The 20,330-nt window shown below is 54.6% G+C and overlaps 1 protein-coding gene across 4 annotated transcripts in view; it reads left to right on the top strand.

Annotated features, from left to right (window-relative positions):
• The window catches only part of MGRN1 (mahogunin ring finger 1), a 49,212-nt gene that overhangs the window by 27,080 nt on the left and 1,802 nt on the right, over positions 1 to 20,330 (top strand). The window contains exons 6-17 of one of the 4 annotated variants that reach the window (XM_016214483.2): positions 2,909 to 2,975; positions 3,737 to 3,786; positions 6,108 to 6,155; positions 7,408 to 7,476; positions 9,116 to 9,275; positions 10,228 to 10,337; positions 12,564 to 12,629; positions 14,438 to 14,664; positions 15,634 to 15,751; positions 16,098 to 16,143; positions 17,710 to 17,808; positions 19,939 to 19,983. In XM_016214483.2, coding sequence (XP_016069969.2) covers positions 2,909 to 2,975; positions 3,737 to 3,786; positions 6,108 to 6,155; positions 7,408 to 7,476; positions 9,116 to 9,275; positions 10,228 to 10,337; positions 12,564 to 12,629; positions 14,438 to 14,664; positions 15,634 to 15,751; positions 16,098 to 16,143; positions 17,710 to 17,808; positions 19,939 to 19,979 — 1,101 coding nt within the window. In that variant the 3' untranslated portion in view covers positions 19,980 to 19,983. The remainder of the gene's footprint in view (positions 1 to 2,908; positions 2,976 to 3,736; positions 3,787 to 6,107; positions 6,156 to 7,407; positions 7,477 to 9,115; positions 9,276 to 10,227; positions 10,338 to 12,563; positions 12,630 to 14,437; positions 14,665 to 15,633; positions 15,752 to 16,097; positions 16,144 to 17,709; positions 17,809 to 19,938; positions 19,984 to 20,330) is intronic. The other 3 variants (XM_087815667.1, XM_016214484.2, XM_087815668.1) reach the window with 3 other exon arrangements.

The following is a 20,330-nucleotide window of genomic DNA, read 5'->3' as shown; positions in this document are numbered from 1 at the left end:
GTGGAGACTTGTCCTGTCAGGGCACCCCAAGGACAGCGCAAGGCCTGGGCCATAGAACCTGGGGAGATCTGGGGTCACAGTGCCCTCGTCATATCCATCTCCGTCCCCTGGCCCAGTGCTGGGCTGACCAGTGTAGGTCTTTTGCTGGCTGGAGTTTGCTGAGTTAGTTGACCGAAGACCACGTGTAGGATGCCCTAGGCTCTGTTGACAACACATGATCACCATGCTGAATGTTAGCAGGACGCTCTGGGAAGGCTGCTGCAACAGAGACGTCAAAGCTGTGTCTGTGTTAGGACTTTCTTGGTTGTAAGAGACAGAAACACACTTAGGTCTAGCTTAAGAAAAAAAAAACCAGGAGTTTATTGGCTTAGATTCTGAAAAGCTAGATGGCTTGTGGTTTCCTCCAGGGCCTAGGTCAAGATCCATATCATCCAGGTGGGGTCTGCTCTAGGTGAACTGGCCTTGCTCTCAGGCTAGTGCTCTGTAGACCAGCAGCCTGGGTCCGAGTGTTTGGATGGACTGTCCTAGGCCAAGTGCCTCTCTTTGTGGTCCCCATTTGAAGCAGGCTTGTGCCATCCTCTAGGCAGACAACACAGACCCAGGGCGGGAGAGAGGTCGTTCCCAAATTTCCCCAAGGAAAATTGGGGTGCCACCACCTGAAAAGCTGAACCGGTGGATAGCAGCTGTCTGTACCTTTTTTGTGGGGTTTAGACAGATCTGGGCAGATGGGTCAGGCTAGATAAGAGCAGAGTCTTAAGGACGGAAGTACCCGAGGTGTCTTGGGGCCTATCCCGGGAACTGAGGACACAGGTGGGCGAGGCCTGGAGGCGACCCTGGCTCTGTCACTCTCCATGAAGCATTGGGCAAGTTACGCTACCTCTGCGAGCCTGCGTTTCCCATCTGTCACCGGGAGATAGAAACATTCCTTGCTCTAAGGTGTCCATCAGGATTTGTACAGAGTGCTGACTTAGCTCAGGCTGTCCATTTTGATCCCTGTCTGCCAGGGGACAGGAGGAGAGAAGGGCCAGAGTCCCTTCTTGCTGGTGGTGTAGGCACTGCATACACTTCTCCAGACCACTGTTAGTTCAACACCAGCAAAACAGGACAGTCAGCTGCACCGAGGCAGCACTCAGCCTAATGTGCAAGGGAGAAAGAGCGCAAGTTACTTGGTGGCTCCTCAGAGCACTTAGTTGCCCACATCAGCACCGAGGATTATGCTCTAGCAGCTGGCCAGAAGCACGTGGGCCGAATTGCACAAAGCTCCATTCCCGGTCTGGCTCTGTTACCTAAACTACCCCTTCCTGGGCTTAATTACAGCCCTTGGAAAGGCAGAACCTGTGCATCACACCCAGCACCATCATCACGAGGGTAATTTTAGAATGGTCGTTGACAAGATTGCTCCCTGTAGCAATGTAGGGGGGGTAGGAACAAGCTTGCAGAGGAACCCCTGTCCCCTGCATGTGTAACTCCTATCTTGGGTGATTACCCCCCCCCCAGGTCATCTCAGGGGGTCCCTCCCTCTCTCTCTCCCTCCCTCCCATAAATCCAGGTTTCCGTAGTGCAGCCTTTCTACCCTGAAGCTAGGGGGAGCATGAGGCTTGGCTGGGTCCTAGATGGGCTTAGACACGTCTTCCACCTCCCCACATGTAGCTAGCCTGCACATGTCCCCACAGAGTCCTTTGTTCCTGGGGTCCAAGCCCTATGTCTTTCTATGAGGCCCTTCTTGGCTTCCACTGCCTGAACACATAGAGCTTCAAATGGCTGGTGCTCACTGCGTGCTCTCCTAGGCACTGTGCTCAGAGTCATTGCATTAGCCACAGCGTTTATCCCTTTTTTGCAGATGGGGAAACTGAGGCTTAGGTCAGGGAGCTTCACTCCAGCCTGGCAGTTCTTTCTGACCCTGTTCCAGCACCCTGCCACCCTTTCCCCTCCCAGTTCTGCCTCCCACTGACAGCCTGGAACCCACAGGCACCTTCCAGGCCTCCCCGTACAGCCCCTGCTGTGGGTGTCCTCAGCTGGCTGCCTCTGTCCTGTGGGCTCGGTGTGACCTGACCCATAGCCCCCACTCGTGAGCAGATCTGGAGACCGCTCCCAAGTAGACATGTGTGGGGTGGAGCATGGCCTTCGGCCTGAGAACATCAGGGACCACAAGGAGTTGAAGCTGGAGGAGAAGGAGAAGTGACAGGAGGTTTCTCCTTGAGTTCAGACCACCCATGTGATCTTCACTTTCCTTCCATCTTTGTCTTTGGGGCCACGCCAGGTACCTTTCTTCATAAGGTTGAACACAGAGGTCCCATGTGACCCAGTACTTCCATGCCTGGTGTGGCCAGGAGAACTGAAAACAGGCCCAAATAGATACTTGTCCAGCAGTGTTCATCTCAGCACTGGTCGTGGCACCCAGAAGGGGAACAACCCATGTCCATTGAGAGATGACTGGTCAAGCCATGCAGCGGAATATTACTCAGCCTTGAAAAGGAAGGGCGAACCGACAGGCTGTTGCATGGGTGAACCTAGGAAACATGCTGAGTGAAAGAAGCCAGGCACAAAAGACAAACAGTGCATGATTTCATTTTCATAGAAAGTAGAGTGGGGGATTCACCAGGGGCTGGGGGGGATGGGAGTAATTGTTTAATGGGGACAGGAGTTCTTGTTTGGGATGAGAGAAACGTTCTGGAAATGGATGCTGGTGATGGTTGCATGACCTTATGAATGTACTTAATGCCGCTGAATTGAACACAGATTTGCCATTTTAATGATTTTTATCTATTTTACCACAAAAGAAAAAGACACAGCCAGGCCTCTGTCTTCCTCGCTGTTTTGTCTGTCCTCGCAAGCTCTGTGATGCCACCCTCCCCGCACCTCCTCCTCCCAGCACAGTCTGACCATTCTCACCTCCTTTCTTCCTCAGCTGAACTTTGACCTCGACCGGGGAGTGTTCCCAGTGGTCATCCAGGCCGTGGTGGATGAAGGGGACGGTGAGAAGCCTTTGCTCTTCCGTTCTCCCTTCCAGCAAGTGGACCCTGTGGAGCCACTTCCCAAGGCCCTCCTCCCCTCAGTGAGCAGGGAGGAGTTTATCCAGAAGAGATGAAGGATGTGGGAGCCTTCTTAGCAGGTTTAGGGCCTGGGGCTCAAACAGCCAGCTCTCCATCTCCTCTCTGGGGTCCCCTTGTTCCTTCCCCTGCCTGGGGCTGTGGGGTCTCACTCCAGCTCATGAATTCCTGGCCAGCCTGTTCCCCACCCCCCATGGCAAGGCCCTGTGCCAGAGCCCCACTCTCACTGCGGTAACATCGGCTACACAGGCCTCTGATTCTGGTGTCTGCTCCACAATGATGGAGGCAGCAGAGAGCGGCAGGGAGCTAGACAGGCCTCCCCAAGGCCACACTGATTTCCTAATTGACCAGGAAGTCCTGCGGGGTCTCCCACTGTGGTGGGCTTCAGACCCCCAGCCTACGGTGTGAATGCTGGAGCTCTGCCGGGGGGCTCGTCCCCAGGCCCACTGGATGAGTCTGGCTCCTCAGTCTTGCCTGAAATGTCCCTTCTGTTCAGAGTGAGACAACAGGTGTTACTCTGGAGGAGGGGTGAGGTGTGAGCCAGAGGGAGGCAGGGACCCTCAGGCAGAGGAAGGCAGGATAAGGACAGCCTTCCAAGCTGAGAGCTCCGAAAGCACCTGCTGAAGGAAAGAGAAGGGGTGGAGGTCAGCGCTCTGAGTACTCTCATTTATCTCCTTCCTGAGCAGTTGTGGAGGTGACCGGCCATGCCCATGTGCTGTTGGCTGCCTTTGAAAAGGTAAGTGCCATCCTGCCCCTTGACCTGGGAGCTGTGGGCAGAGACCAGAAGTCTGAACTTGGGGGTCATATCAGGCTAAGTGGGTTTAGTGCCCAAAGCCCGGGGCAGATGGAAGGTACCCCAGTCATTCCAGGCTCCAGGGGAGATACTTCTTTGGAGGCTGGGCCTTGAAGTCGAGCATCACCATTAGGAGGCTTTTCAAAGTGCATGTGGTGTGTGGTGAGGGCATGTTCTGGGGAGGCTAGACCTCTAGAAGCCCCCACAACCTGCCAGCACAGGGAGGGGGTGGATGCCCACCTAGAGGGCTCTGGTACCAGCTTTCCTTTGGGGTTTGAAGGGATTGTTCAGGGCCACCAGCTCCTAGGTCCTAGGCCTTTCCCCCCAGACCCAGGATCCTGCATCTCTGTCCCTGCCTGGTCCCTGAATGTTCACAGGTGGTCCTGCCTCACCTCCCAAAGGCTACATCCCCCTGGACCCTCAGGGCTGGGCAGACCTCCCTCCCCACTGGAGTCTGCCTGACCTGTGGGTAGACATTTGTTGTACTCACTCATCTGATATCCGTGGGGCAGAATGGCCCCTGGTTTGTCGTTTCCTCAGCATGTAGTAGGTGCTCAGTGAATGTTAGTGGGTGGAGGAGGGTGCCATGTGCATAGCATGGTCCTAGACCCTCTGTGGGTGATGGACGGAAAAGACACCCAGGGTCTTCTGAGGGCCCTAGCTAGGGATGCCCCACATGTAAAGAGGCCACTTACATGGAAGGATTCCTTTAATGGTACCTTTAGCTAGTGTTACATGTATTTGAACTTAGGTGTTTGCCCCATTTTTCCACATAGACCCGAGTCCCCAGGCTGCCCAGGTGTTCATGTTTTATGGCAGTGTTCACGGGGTGGGCCTTGGTGATGAGGACGGTCTGCCTCACCACTGTCTCCACATTAGGACATTGCCGGGTCTAGAGAGAGTCCCACTTGCTTGTCACTACTGGTCCTGGGGCCAGGCAGTTCTGTGTGTGCATCCACGCAGCGAGTGAGTGCCCTGCTGTGTTGGGACAGGGTCCCTGCTCACCAAGACCTTTACTGGAGGTAGTGGGGTGTGTCCCATGTTTAAAAATACTGCACATCACCCCCCTACCCCCAGTGCTCTCTGACACTGGCTGGCGCTCTGCAGTTGTCGTGTTTTCAGCATCAGCCTGTGGCCTATGTGGATGAGAATCAGGGACCCCATGAGGAAACCAGGCTCAAGCTGTTTGTTCTGGAATTCCCACCACTCCTGGGCATCCTGTTGACCCCCAGCTTCTTCAGCTGTGTGTATGTCTGCAGCCCTGAGAGCCCTAAGAGCAGAGTCTGGCCCATTCCTGCGACCTGGGTCATTCCAAATAACCCAGGAGTCAATATAGCCAGGTCTGGACCTTTCTGGCCCGTTTGCCCAGTGCTCTCCCTGGCATCCTGGAGCTGTGGTGATCCAAGTGCCTTGGGCAGAGGTTGGCCCTCTGCCCCTCCAGTTCTGGGATTGTCAGCTGTACTCCCTAAGCCTGGCCTGTTGGAAGAGATAGTAACTATTTACCCATCTGCTGCTTTGGCCGAGCGGATGGGCCATCACTGGCAAACATTCCATTCTGTGCTTCCAGTTTGGAGCCCAGTGAGAAACTGCATTATTTTTGGAGTCCAGCATACTAGAAAATTCTGTAGGAACCCATTAGCTTTACCAGAAAATGCCAAATGCTAGCCTCGGTTGACTCAGAAGGATAATTGGTGGTGGTGCAAGAACTCAGATCTTGTACCTTAATTAACCTTGTTGACTCTGAGCAGTACGTCTCCCTAGATACCACTGAATGTGTTTGCTCTATTTTGATCTCACAGTTTTTAGACCTTTGGGTTTTCCTGTGTGGAGCTTGGCTTTAAGCCCTTTCTGGTGAACAGGACCAGTTGGGCCCCAGCATGTGCATGTTCTTGTGCTGTGTGACTAGAGGTCCAGAATCAGTGTTTAATTCTTGCCATCCAGGTGCTGCTTCTTGCCAGTGGGAGGCTCTTGTCCACCATCAAAACTTGGCTAATAGTAATAAATTTGAGTGTGCTTGAGAGCTACTTGGGGAGCATTGGGTTTTGTAGGTCAGGGTGGGACCCAGGCGGCAGTATCTTTAGAAGGTTATCTGGGTCGTGTTGAGGCCAGGTCAGAGGCCACATTTGAGAAAACCTGGCCTGGCTCTTTAGTCTTAACGTGGTCCCTCCTTTCTCCAGCCATAGATATGGACTGACCAAGGAAGGGCCTTCAGCTGGCTGAGTGGTGCCAGTGAGCCGAGTTAACCTGTGTTTTCTTCCCTGCAGCATGTGGACGGTAGCTTCTCTGTGAAGCCGTTGAAGCAGAAGCAAATTGTAAGTCTGTCAGAGAAAATGTCACGAGCCCTTTTGATTTAAAAGACTCATGCATACACCCTCTCCAGTAACTTCCGTGGATTCTTCTCCCTGCCCACCATGGTGGCTGTGAGGTAGCTGGTGACAGGCCCATTGACTTGTTTGTCATTGCTGTGGGCTCTGGGAAGTCAGGGTCACTGGGTACATGTGTGTGATTGCATACTCACCACATACAACAGCATTGACTGTTGTGGCCCTGAGTCTTGTCCAGCATGAATATAGTAAGCTTTCAGTAAATGTTTGCTGAATGAATAAATGAATGAATGGACAGAGAAAGGAAGGAAACAGGAAACTAAGACTGCAGCCTCCCCTCCTCCTACTCCTTATAGATTACTGACAGTACCTCAGTATTGGGCAAAAATGGATTTCCTTAATATTTGAGAGGAAAGCTGGAGTATCTTGGAACAAGTGCAAGCTGTGGAAAGGTACAGCTCTTCAGTGATAGTCTCATGTTCTACAGTGGGATGAATTAGTCTTCCACTGTGAAGATGTAGAGAAGGGGTCCCCTGAACTGAACCATGTTGGATCTTGACATTGAGGCTGATTTTTAACAATGGCCATTGTGGGGGCCTATGTCCAAATCCGTGGTTAGGTTTTCCTTGTATGTAGCTGCTCAGGTGTATAAGCCACAACCCAGGAATGGTGTTGGCTAGTTTTTTAAAAGAGGGGTAAGGAGAACTCTGGCAGATCCATCCCTGAGGGTTGCCAAAGGGCCAGAGACCCTAGTGATGGTCAGGGCACTTGTCTTGGGAGAGCTGATCGGCAGGACTATCGCTCTCAGGGAGGGGTGTTTGTGGTCCATGGAACTGTGGGAAACATAAGCTCAGACCACCTTTGAACGTGGCCAATGTGAGGCCTGAACCTGGTCATGCTTGTGGGGCTGGTCATGGGTGGGTCCAGAGTGTTTTTTCTCAAGAGTGTATGGTTGCTGGGCCTGTGTGGAGCTTGACTTCAGGCCCTCTCTGGCGGACAGGACCAGTTGGGCCCCAGCCCTACTGCCCATGCTCCTGGTTTGGCTGGGCAGGTAGCAGGTTCTCCTTGCCCCTCTCCTGGCATTGGACCCACTCCCTGGGGTTGGGGGTGGACGGAATTCCTAACTGTGCCTGCTCCCAGGACCCGAGCCTGGTGTCTGGGAGGTGGTGTTAGGCCAAGTGGGTGCAGAGGAGCCCTGAGTGGGGGCTGGCAAGTGCCCAGATGCCTTTCTGCTCTCCAGGTAGACCGGGTCAGCTACCTGCTGCAGGAGATCTATGGCATCGAGAACAAAAACAACCAGGAGACGAAGGTATGTGCTGTGGGGCACATGCCGTGACTCTGGGCAGACCCTGCGCCCCAGCTTTCCTTCCACCTGCACGGAAGCAGGCCTGTGGCAGTGACTTGCCTGGGGCCCCAGCCCTGGCCAGGACCTGGCAGGTTGGTGGTAGATGAGCCAGTTCCCTTCCACGCCTTCTCCTGGAAGCCCTGGGACCCCAGATTCCATGATTTTTTCTTAATTTTTAAAAAGAGTCAACAGAGTCCAAGGACATTTTGTCCTTTCCCAGCAAGTTCAGTGGCTGAATTCACTGGAAAATTCACTGGGATGCTGCCTGTTAGGGTCCCTTCTTGCCTGATTGGGCTTAGCCGGTGCTGCCGTGGCCTTTCTGTTCTTACAACCAGTGGTTGAGTCTCACTGCGCCTTGCCTGCTGGCCCCTCCTGGACTCGAGTCCCTGTGGTTCTGTGGAGGGAGGGGTATTCCGTGGTAGCTGTGACAGAGGTGTGGCTGACAGGGCGGTGCCTGGCACAGCCAGGAAGGGTAGCAGAGAATCAACCGGTGCTTTTGTCACTGTTTTTAAAGGCACACTGGCACAAATGAAACGGCCACCTTTAAAAAAATCTCACGCCAGCTGGAGCAGGCCAGAAGCTGGCCAGGGCAGCTTGGCCAGGCCGGAGCCTCCGATGAGCACTCTCTGCTCTGTTCATATGTATTACACCAGAGGTTGGCTGACTCAGGGGCCAGGTAGTAAATATTTTCAACTTGCCTGGCCTGTGTATGTCTGGTTGGATCTATTTTCCACTGCCATTATAGTGCCGAAGCAGCCATAGGCAATGAATGTGGAAGCAACTGGGCGAGGCCATATTTCAATAAAACTTGATTTACAGAAACAGAGCAGGCTGTAGCTTGCTGGTCACTGTTTTATTAATATGTTTTTATTTATTTTAGAAAGAGAGGAAGGGAGAGGGAGAGAGAGACAGAAACATCAATGAGAGAGTAATATTGATCAGCTGCCTCCTGCGTACTCCCTACTGGGGATCGAGCCCACAGCCCCCACATGTGCCCTAACTGGGAATCCAACCAGTGACCTCTTGGTTCTTGGGTCGAAACTCAACCACTAAGCCACACCAGCCGGGCATTGTTGATTCCTGTTTTAGAATGTTGCTGCCTCTTGATCCAAATTCTGTTTTCCAGAAGCAGCCATTACTTGATGAAAATATTTCAAACAAGTTAGACTTGTCTGATTTTTTGTTTGTTTGTTTTAACCAAGTAAATGGGTACCTCCTGGAAGATGTGGTCTATAGTGTTGAGTCTTTTCCACATTTTTTTCTTTGGTTCTGAAAATAGAAATAGACCTGAGTTCCTTGATTTGGGGTATGCATTGGGTGGGGCTACAGATTCTCCTCTTTGCTGTGGGGTGGACTTGGGCTGGATCTGAGCCTGGGGCCCAGGGAGCATGACTCTGCACTGGGTCTGTTGAGGTGTCCTACTCTGTGGTAACCTTTCCTCCACCCTCTTGGGCTCCCCTTTGCCACATCAGCCCCCAGGGGGAGTGGGGAGTGGCTGGCGGGGTAGCCAGGGGTAAGAAGGCCCCCTCCCAGCCCCTTAGCTGGCGCCCAGCCTCTGGCTCTCGGAAGGCTGCTGACCCTCAGGCCTTCGTTGTCCCTGCAGCCTTCGGATGAGGAGAACAGTGACAACAGCAATGAGTGTGTGGTGTGCCTGTCAGACCTCCGGGACACGCTGATCCTGCCCTGCCGCCACCTGTGCCTGTGCAACTCCTGCGCCGACACGCTGCGCTACCAGGCCAGCAACTGCCCCATCTGCCGGCTGCGTGAGTGGGGGACCCCACACAAGGGTAGCAGGGGTGCTATGTGACAGAGGCGATCAGCTTCCCACCTGTTTCACAGCGAATCCAAACCTGGTGGTTAATGTAGGTAGTTAATACCTACAGTGACTGCGGACATTTGAAAGGTTCAGATCTCAAAAGTCTACCTCCAGGAAAACTGGACTTTCAGAACGACCAGGAAGGGTGCTCCAGGGCAGGTGTTCGCAGTGACGTTAGAACTTGACAGAAATTTGCCCTGGCCAATTTGGCTCAGTGGTTAGAGTGTTGGCCCACAGACTGAAGGGTCCTGGGTTAAGTTCCGGCCAAGGGAACATACCTCGGTTACAGGCTCGATTCCTGGCCCCAGGTGGGGTACTTGTGGGGAAGGCAACCAATCCATGATTTTCTCTCTCCCTTCCCCCCTTCCCATCTCTGAAAAGCAATGGAAAAAATATCCTCAGATGAGGATTTAAAAAAAAAAAAGAACTGGACAGAAATTTTTCCCCCTTTTTATTGTATTTATTGGGATGACACTGGTTACAAAATTATATAGGTTTCAGGTGTACAATTCCACAACACACCATCTATACACTGTATTGTGTGTTCCGCACCCCAAGTCAAGTCTCCTTCTATCACCAGTGTAGACATTTTACTGTCACGAAAGTTCACATACACATGTCTCCCTGCATAGTCTGGGTGTGGCAGGTGAGAGGCTGGCTGTGTCCTGTCTGCTGCCCCTAAAAGCTCAATTCGAGCTGGGGCAGAACCATCCTAGTGTCTCTGTCTTCCTCATGGGGACGTTTTATTGTGACTCTGTTCTACCTGAATTGGGAATGTGGCTTGTCCCAGGACCACTGTGGCGTGAGTGGGTGGTCAGTGTCCCCGCAGCGTGGAGGGTCTCAGTGCTGCTGGAACCGGCTGCTCTTTGCCTGACATCAGCCCCTCCCTTCTGCCACAGCTTTCCGGGCCCTTTTGCAGATCCGGGCAGTGAGGAAGAAGCCAGGAGCCCTGTCCCCCGTCTCCTTCAGCCCCATCCTAGCCCAGAGCGTGGACCATGACGAGCACTCTGTAAGTGCCTCTTCCTTCCTGCATTAGGGGGTGTAGGGGTGGAGAGAGGAGGGGTCTGGAGGAAGCCCCTGCCCAATGTGCAGGACCTGCCAGGCATCCAGATGCTTCCAGGGCCTGCCTTCATGTTAGGACAGTGTCTGGCTCCCAGTGGGGCTGGGTTGGTCAGGTGGCTGGAAGGAAACCACATGGGCCCTGCCCTTGGAGCAGTACCCGTCTAGGACCAAGACTGGCCAGCACCTCCACCTGCTGGCCCTCTGGGCCTCTGTCCTCATCTGCCCAGCGTGGCCCCACAGGTGACTCTGAGGCTGGGTGGGGTGATCCAGGCTGCCAGGATTGCTGGCAGTGGCAGGTGCCCCTTCACAGAGCTGGAGCCACAGTGTTTGTCCCCATTGCCCCACCAAGCCAGACAGCCAGGGGCACTCTGTGTGTTTGGGAAGTGAGATCTCCTTCAAAGGGTGGCTGTGACCCGTCCTCTGCCTACCTCTCCAGCCTGGGTACACAGGAGGGCATCTCGGCATCTCTTCACTACCCTTGCTCCTGAGAAGCTGTGAGCTGGACCTTGCTGCAGGCAGATGAGGGGTGTTGGACTCTGGCTTTGGAGAGAGATGGGCAGAGACATGAGACTGAGATAGATACGTATGGGCAGAGACAGAGATAATTGGAGAGACACAGAGACAGGGAGGTAGACACAAATGCAGAGAGATGTGGAGAGACACAGGGCAGGAGACAGATACAGAGGTGGAGAGAGACGCAGACACACAGAAGAGACGGTAGGGATAAGAGTCAAAGGGAGATATTTAAGAGATGGACAGACAGGGAGAAAGAGATGGAAAGAAACATGGAGAGAGAGACAGAGACAGACAGACAGAGGTGGGGATGGAGGTGGAAAGGAGAGGCTGAGGTGGGCAGATGGGGAGGAAGGACCAGGAAGCAGGTTTTGGGCAGGCCCGAGTCTCAAGCTCCCAGGTCCCTGCTGGCTACAAGTATTGTCAGCTGTGAGTCCATTTTCTTGGCTCTCATCTGAGGTTATTTGGACCCTGTGCTTTTTAGAGGTCCAGCCAATTCTAAAAAGAAAAGAGGACCCAAGCCCTCTGGACTTAGAATACCCATAGATGGGCTCCTGGCTGGGCGAGCGGGTGTGGTGTGTTCGGTCCACATGTTTCTGAAAATTGGGTTAACATTTAAAAATCTGGAAATTTCCCTTAAAACTCAGATTTATGACTTATCTTTCAAAATCTGAGAGTGTGCTCTTGAAGCTGGAGCAAAGGCAAAGCTGCCTCCCGGGAGCGAGTCCCTATCACCCCCACTTCTCCTGGGGCAGCCACACTGTTTTGCTTGCTGGGTCCTGTTAACACCAGGGCTTATGACTCGGAAAGTAGGCCCACACATGTTGGACATTGGACTTGGTTATGGATGCTGCACACTTTCTCTAACAACAAGTTTTGGGAGAGAGAAGAACAGCACTTCGGTGTGATTTGCTCCCAGGAACGGAAGACTCTGACTGTTTTTACAGAGGGTGGCTGCTCAGGTGGTGGGTTTTTATTGTTGCTTGTCTGTTCCCTCTCCCAGTTCCTGTGTGTCCCTCTTATCTTGAAAGTTGAGATGCTGCCCACAGTGCAGGGCAGGCTGGAGCTTGGATGGTAACCTCTAGCACTTTCCTCCCTGGAGGGTTGTTACTGTCCACCCTGGTCCCTGTACAAACCATTTCCACATAGGGCCAGAAAGAGCCCAAACTAGGCATTTTCTCCAATGAGTTTGTTAAGATCATCAAGTGGGGGTGATTTGGGCTGAGTTTTCCACCAAGCCACCATTAGGACTTAGAAGTTGGTGATGAGTTTAAGAGGCTGAGCCAAGCCTCATGGAGGTGCCCGGGACCTGCAGGTCCCTTCCCTATGCTCAGCCAGGCCCACTTGTGTGAAGCACTTAACCACTCTCACACCACCCTGCCCAGGACCTGCTACTCAAGGTGACCCAGACCATGGGTGGACACTGGGGATGGGGTGGGCTCTACCACAGCATGGCTCCTAGAAGCTGCATAGTTGTGCAGGCCCAGCCCGAGGCCCAACCTGCATTTTGACAAGGTCCCCATAGTTCATGTGCACGTTGTTTGCGAAGCGTGGCTGACGGCACTCCTAGGCCCCAGCAGACCAGACAGACCCCATCCAGCCAGCTCCAGGACCGTACGGAGGGTGGTACTTGTAAAATGTATGATTTTTATCTTGACAGTGTCCCTTTAAAAAATCAAAGTCGCACCCTGCCTCACTGGCCAGCAAGAAACCTAAAAGGGAAACTGTAAGTGTGTTTGGCCTTGTGGCCATGTCTCTGCCCCTCACCCTGATTATTAAGCCAATGAAAAGTATGGGAAATCATTTTCACCGCAGGCTGACTCGTTTGGTTAATTTAATCTGTCAAATCCACTTTCCCCAGTCCCGGCTTCCCTGCTCAGAAAAGGAGTTTTGTGGAACAAGCAAAGCTAAAGGTCTGTCGGCAAAAAGCCAGTCTCTTGGTTTCCCGCTGCCGGGCAACATACCGGCCTCAGGCCGCCCCTTCCCGCCAGCTCTGCTTCTGCCCGTGGTCCCTGTGCCCTCGTTTCCCTTTGTTTTCTTGCTGGCAGTGCAATGATGTTGGAGGTGGGACTAATGTGGCTGCTAGATTTTGCAAACAGCACTCCTGGCGCTTGCTTGTCATCCTGCACCCCTTGCCCTCTGCCCCATGGGTTTTAGCTCTTTGGGCCGAGAAATTGGTTTTCTTGCATTTTTCCCTGCATCTCATGGAGCAGGCTGGGGGCTGGACAGCATGTGGCAGCCGGGCTGGGCCTCTGGTAAAGTGTAGAGGTGGAAGTCACTGGGGATTCAACCTATAGATAGCTATTTACTTTTTTGGGGGTGATGGGGTTCAGCGTAATTAGTTATCTTTAAGTTGAAGGTAGATTGGGAGCAAATGCAGGCACCACTGGTTCAGGTGACCTGGGGACCCATGAGGTGCTTGCTGAGGGCGAGGCCCCCACCCTGGCTCCTCTATCTCCCCTATGGTCCCAGGATTGCTTCACCACCTCCCCAAAAGGCAGTCGTCCTTCCCACCAATCAAATGGGCAGGTGGGCCCTGGCCAGTGTGGCTCAGTTGGCTGAGCATTGTCCAGTGCACAGAGAGATCACTGGTTTGATTCCTGGTCAGGGCACCTGCCTGGGTTGTGGCCTTGATCCCCAGTAGGGGGCATGCAGGAGGCAGCCAATTGATGTTTCTCTCCCTTCCTCTCTCTCTAAAAGAAATCAATAAAAACATATTTTAAAAAACAACAACAGATGGGCAGGTGGGGGTTTCCTGTAGGGAGTACTTTGGAACATTTGCCCTTCACCTTATTTAATATGAATGAGGAAGGTGGCTGCCTCGCCCTACAGGGGCCTAGCACTGACATGCCCCAGCACTCGGGCATCTCCCTTCTCCCTTCACCTTTAACCCTAAAGCAAGATTCAGCCTGTTGATGTGATTCATTCCCAGCAAGGGGGAAGCAGAGGTTCTGAACCAGGGGCCCATCAGAATCATGCGGAGCACACGTCACCCGTTGGATGCCCGCCTGCCCCAAGTCCACGGAGGATCTTGTGCTGGGCCAGATGTCTGTTGTCAGGCAGAGCTCCCTGGGGGGCCAGGTCCTCCCTGGTCTAGAACACACATGGCTCCCACTGGTTTCTCTCAACTCTGGCATGGCTTTGCTCTCCACCTGCTCCTCTCTCTCACTAACCCCTCTCTCCACCCCCGCCAGGCAGGAACACAAAGCCAGGTAGGGGCTGTCTGAGGCCCGGGATGGGGTGACTTCCAGATGCCCTGTCCACCTTCATCCTGGTCATCAGTCAGGGCCTTTGGGTAGTCAAGGCTGTGTGCTGCAGCTGGTGGCGAGGGAGCCCTGGGCAGGATGGCTGATGCTGCGCTGGAGTACTTGGTGCCCCTCTGAAGGAGGGAGGACTTAAGTCCCTGGAAGGTGGAGTAGACAGGAGATGGTCAGAAAGCAGGTTCTGGGGAGTAGAACATCTCTGGGGCATAAGCCCCAAACAGTGGGCAGGGAACCTGGCCAACCCATCCCTCACCTGCTCTTGTCCCCTCAGAGCTCGGACAGCATCCCGCCTGGCTATGAGCCCATCTCCCTGCTTGAGGCTCTCAACGGCCTTCGGGCCATCTCCCCGACCCTCCCCTCGGCTCCCCTTTATGAAGAGATCACCTACTCTGGCGTCTCGGATAGCCTGTCCCAGGCCAGCTGTCCACTTGCTGGGCTTGATCGAATCGTGGAAAGTAGTCACCAGAAGGGCAAGTCAAGGAGCAAATCCCCGGACAGGTGAGGCGGGGCCAGGATTCCCTTTGGGGAACGGTGTCTGGGAACCACCCTGCCTGCTTTGGGGGCCAGGGCAGGGGAGGAGTATGCTAATAGATAAGCTCAAAGCAGGTTTATTTGTAGTTTTAAATAATCTTATAACGTGTTTCGTTTGGTGGTTCACGAGAACGACTCACCAGTAGCGGGTTAGGCTCACGGTAAGGTTGATCTCAGCAGGAGAAAAATGCATCAGTGGAGGCCAGAGGCACCAGTGTCCTCCCCTGTCCCAGGCCACACAGGAGCAGGAAACTGCAGGGGCGTGAGTGCTGTCTCAGCCCAGGAGAGCTGTTTGAGTTTCAGGGTTCTGGGACTTTCTGGGAGTTGGTTACATGGGCACGTCTTGCTATGGGACTAGTGATGGCAACAGAAACCCAGCCGCAGTGAACCACGTGCATGTCTTCCACCTCGTTTATGTTGGATGAGCAGGATTGTCATCACTTATGTAAGGAACCTTCCAGCCAAGGGTCCATCGTGGCTCCCTTGGACACTTGCTAGCCTCAGGCAGTCAGCCCTGCCACGTTGAGTCTTTCCGCACACATGTGCTAGTTTTTTACTAGAAAAGTATAAAAAAGGTACAGGTTTGGTAAAACCAACCTTGGCCCCCGAGACATACACATGGCGGAATCCCTTCAAAGATACAGAAAGAAACATGGGAATCCCTCCTGCTGCTTCCCATGCCCAGCCCCCCACCCCAGGGATGTACCATCACAGTTGTCGTCTTCTGGAAATAAAAAGCCATGTTTAGGCCCCTGCCATGCTCAGGTGGAGAGCCTCCATGTCTGGCTGGCGCACCTGCTGATGCCCCACCTCCCCAGGCGCATCTGCCCCACAGCCCCCGGCATACTTCTGCAAGCTCACCCTCATGTGGTGCTGGTTTGGTGGGGTTGGTGTTTCTCATGCACTTATCCACCATCCCGCTGCTCTCTGCCCCAGCACCCTGCGGTCCCCGTCATCCCCGATCCATGAGGAGGACGAGGAGAAGCTCTCCCAGAACTCGGACGCCCCTCCCCTGCCAAGCGGGGCTGGGCTGGTGCTGAGCAGCTCCCCAGAGGTGAGGTCCCGCCCAGCCCACCCTCCTCAGTCCCGCGCACCTGAGACCTGAGTCCCCACTGCTTTCCTATTCGCCTCCAAGACCTGGTTCATGGTGTGCCAGGCCTGCCCTGCCACTCCCTCAGTGGTTTTGGCCAGGCTGTGACTTCCCTCAGCCTTAGTATCTCACCTGTGGGGTGGGCACTGGCAAAGGGGCTGTGTACAAAGCGTCCAGTAGATCTGTCCAGGACTGGGAACTGCAGCTTGCCCTGCGCCCTCCCCTGGCCACCTGCAGCCTGGTCCTGGGCAGTCGGCAACAATCCTGCATCAGCACTGTAGCTCCAAGGTCATTTTCCCTTGTTTCCTAGAGTTTCCTCACAGAGGAGGTTGATGAGAGGTCATCACTAAAGCAAGGTAAGCCCTCTCTTTCCTTAAGGGCCGGGTTTTGGTACTCCCTGGTGGGAGGGCTGCAGGCCTCCAACTCAGCTCCCCTAGGGGTTTCTCAGAGCGAGTTTCAGTGCCCTCCTGGGAACCACACGCACCAGTTACTGTGAGGTTTTCCATCCTGCCATCCAGCATTGGGTAGTAGCGGTTGTTTTATTTCCCGCCTGGATCATTCTGCACGCAGTCAGCTCTTCACCAGTGTCCTCTTGTACAGGGACCATCCGTTGGGGTTGTAGTCCTGCCAGCACCTGGAGAGACCCAGGGCCTCTGTGTTGGCCTTGGCCCTGGCACAGTTGAAGGCCAGGGTGTAGGCACAGGGCTCAGCTATGTCCGGGTCTCCTGTGTGCAGTGAGGGGGCTTGCACCTCTCTTGACTGGAAGGTTTAGCATGTAGCAGCCTACGGGCGTCAGGACCCAGCTGCCCATCACATGTACTGGGCTCTGAGTCAGGGGATGACCCCGCCTGACCTCACAGAGGTTGTGGGACATAATAGGGTGCTTCCCTCTGGCGGCTGGGGAGATGCCATCTCTCTACTGTCCTGGTCATTTCTCCCCAGTATGGACAGATGAGGAAACAGGCTCAGGGCTTGTGTTGAGAGAGGCCAAGGCCACTTAATTTAGAGGTGACAGAGCCAGGAGTGGCCCTTGCTGGCTGTCTTCCAAGCCTGCAGTCTGGTAAAGGACCCCAAAATAACCTGCCAATGCTCCATTGCTGTGACCCCTTCTTGCCCGCGCCAGCTTCTTCCCCTGGCCAGCTTTGCACTATGGGGACCCACATCCCTTTCAGGAGCAGCCCCTCACACACACACATGGGTGGAGCCTGTCTGCAGGTTTCGGGACTAGGCCCTTGGGTTTGGGTGTGAGTGTGGGTGCCAGGTTTAAGGGTGTCTGTTCCAGGGAGCTGTGCCATCCCTTCCTGCCTGGTATGGTGCAGGACAAGTCTCTCTGCCTCTCAGGCCTTGGCTCCCCACCTCCCCAGGGTTAGCATTTTCCTGCCTGTGCACTCCGTGTGCGGCACTGGGCAGTCCTCTGCTGTGCCCTGTCACAGGGTCCAGGCTCCTTTCTGCAGCAGAGACCTCCCCCACGAGGACACCCTTGTCAGCACAGAACAATGCAGGTCTGAGGCTGAGAGCTGATATGTGAGAGGGACGGCCACACTGGGTGGACCCCTCTCTGGACCCATGCCAGGGGGCAGAAGGACAGGTTGGTGTGTATGGACCAAGGACTGGCACCCTGCCTGCTCATCCAGAAAGATAAACAGAAGACAGTTATATCTGTTACCGTTTTATCTTTTTTAAACTTGGGCGTGTAATTTTTTTATGGTTAAAGTAAAACAAAAGCCCCATGCTGGGGGGTATAAGAGAAGGAAAGAGAGGAAGAGCAGTGGGGGAGTCGGGATTGCGTCTGGGCCAGAGCCAAGGCCCCCAGCGGCTGCAACCCCTTGGGGATGAAAGGTGGGCTCCTGGGGCTTTCAGTCAGAGGGATGGCCGGGTCCACCCCTGCTTGTTGGGTCCCTGACCTTCTCCCTTCTCTGCAGGGAGCCGTGTACCCTCCATTGAGAATGTCCTACAGGATGGCAACCCCGAGCCCTGTGGCTGCTGCCAACCTGGCCCACCTGCTGACATCTACCTTCCAGGTAACAGCACTCACCCTTTGGGCTCTGGGGGCCACCAGGCCTGAGGCATTGCCGTGACTGTCCCCATGGCACTGGGGGCCTGCTCTATTCTGGGAGGGGCTGACCCACAAGGAGCCTGCCCCACTCTCTCTGGCTCTCAGTTCACGCTCCTTCCATCAACCCCCAAGGCACAGCCAGGCTGTTTTCACAGTCACCCCTCCTGCAGCTCCTGGCTCCTTGGGGCAGAGCCTGTGCCCAAGGCCCCTTTGTCCCCCAGAGCCACCTCAGCCTCGGGAAGGCAGGAAAGACTGCATGTTTAAGGACATGGTCCACTTCCCTGTATGTCGCCTGTCATTGCTGTATCTTCCTTCATCCATGACTCTGGGACGCTTGGGCCTCTGCCCCAGGGAGCTACTGACAAAGCCACCTGCCTGCCTTAGGCCTGACACAGGCCACCAGCTCTGCACCACCTGCCCGAGGTCACTGGTGAAGCAATGCATCCCATGCCAGGGGGCAGGAGGCCAGGCTGGGTGCCTCCACCTAGGGTCCTTTGGCCTCAGCTGCTCTGCTCTCTGTTCCTCTTGGCCAAAATCCTCAGTCCTGGGCTCCAAAGATGGGAGACTGGGGAGCTCCCAGATGCTCATGTTGGCACCTGCTAGGATGCCGTCCGAGATTCTGGAATCAAGATAAATAACTACATTGCCCCAGAGAGCCTGACTCCAGCCACATGGCTGGGGAGCCCCTGTGCCCCCTGCCTGCCTCCCTCCCCCCCAGCCTGCCCCTGGAGCCATCATTGCCTGGTTCCTGGTGACCTGGCCTGGGCATTGGGGGCTGTGACGTGCTTTGGTTTGGAAGGGTCTCTTGCCTTCACCCTGGCTTCTGGATGAGCAGCGACCTGTGCAGACAGAGGGTCAGTCACAGGTATGAGGAAGCAGCACAGCTGTTGGCTTGGTGGCACATATGGACCTGCCCATAGGGACAGCCACAGGCAAAAGCATACCTTGGAGTAACACAGAATTCCAGTAAGTTCTTTCAGAGCACTTCAGTATTTCATTATGATTCAAGTTTTGGGGGAGTTGGGCCGGGAGACGGACTGGGCTTTCTGGAGCCACAAGTGTGAGTCCTGATCCCAAAGGGCAGACGAGCCCTTGCCCCAGGGGCCATAAAGAGCACATTGTCCACACAGCCTCTGCAGCGCCGCCCCTCTCCTTTCACTCCTTGAGTGGCCCAGAGTGCTCAGGGGTCTGCAGGGTTGGGACAGGCCACAGCTGCTGGGCTCAAGCCCACAGGCGAGACCAGGACCTCTGGCTGTTGAGCCCCTGGGCCTCTAGCTCACATGTGGGGCAGGAAGCAGTTGGCGGTAGAGGTGAGACAGAGTCTGCATTTGAGGCCTGACTGGACAGCAGGGTGGACACCAGGACTGAGGCTGGCTCTGCTCTGGCTCCGTACCCTGCCCATTCGGTGGGTTCTCGGTGCCTCTCAGAGCAGAGAGGAGGTGGGTGGCATTAGCGTCCTGCACCTCCTCCCCCACAGGTACCTCTGATTGCATTTGGGGGGTGGGCAGGGGTCCTTACAGAGGTGGACAACTGTGTGAGCACGTTTCCATGTTTTCTGGTCACATGCTGGCCCCTATGTTATGCTACTGGCTTTTTTCAGGGGAGATTCTGAGCATCTTTCACATTTGTGTATTTAGGAATGTGAACATGCATTCGGGCATCTTCCTTTCTAACAACTGCACAGCCGTTCCTGAGGGGTGAAGTATAATTTAGTGAACCTTAGTGTGCCTGTTTATGGGAAAAAAATGATGGGGGGAAATCCACAAAAGGTGAAAACCTACATGCCTGTGTTCCGGCAGCCTTGTGGGTGGGGGCCCTTCCTGGGCTCCACCTCTAGCTGCGTTCAGCTCTGCCCGGCCCCCAGTCCTTCCACTGGCTTAGTTCTTCTGTATTAGAATTTGGCGCAGTGCTGTGTTTCTCAGGAAATGTATTTTCAGCCTATGTCCGTCTTTTGTTCCAGCACATCGGTTTATGTGGGCTTTTCATTTCCAGCCCCCACCCCTCGGGGCCACTTGTTCTAATGCCAGGGCATGTGCTGTGGAGTATGCTGGTCTGTCTGAGCCCTTGCTAACCAAGTTTCCATCTCTCTGCACAGCCCGGGCGCCCGACTCCTGTTCCGTTGGTATAGAGGAGTAAGCTGGTACGTGATCGCCCTCGTACTCATGGCGGGGTGGCTCTGAGGGACATCCTTGTCAGGGGGCTGGAGAGAGAACCCCCAGCTTCCTCTCCCTCTCCTGCTTCCTGCAGAGGGTTTCTTCCTATTTTCCAGCTTCTTCCACGTCCATGCCTTCCTTGGGGTCCTGGGTTCTAAATCCAGAGCTCCCCCAGTGCCGCTGTACCTTTGCCCCAAGAGGTGCCCTGGGGGTTTGCTGCTGGCTTTGGGGCCAGATACTCTTCCATCGAGACCAGGTGGCTCAGTCAGGCTCTTCCAGCCTTTAGGGTTCCAGGAACCCTAGCTAAGACCGCATTATGGCTGCTGCTACTAAA

This window comes from Miniopterus natalensis, chromosome 3, assembly GCF_054644295.1.
Source record: "Miniopterus natalensis isolate mMinNat1 chromosome 3, mMinNat1.hap1, whole genome shotgun sequence".
Taxonomy (NCBI): domain Eukaryota; kingdom Metazoa; phylum Chordata; class Mammalia; order Chiroptera; family Miniopteridae; genus Miniopterus; species Miniopterus natalensis.
Note: the sequence above shows the minus strand (reverse complement) of the source record. Positions and strands in the feature narration are given on the sequence as shown.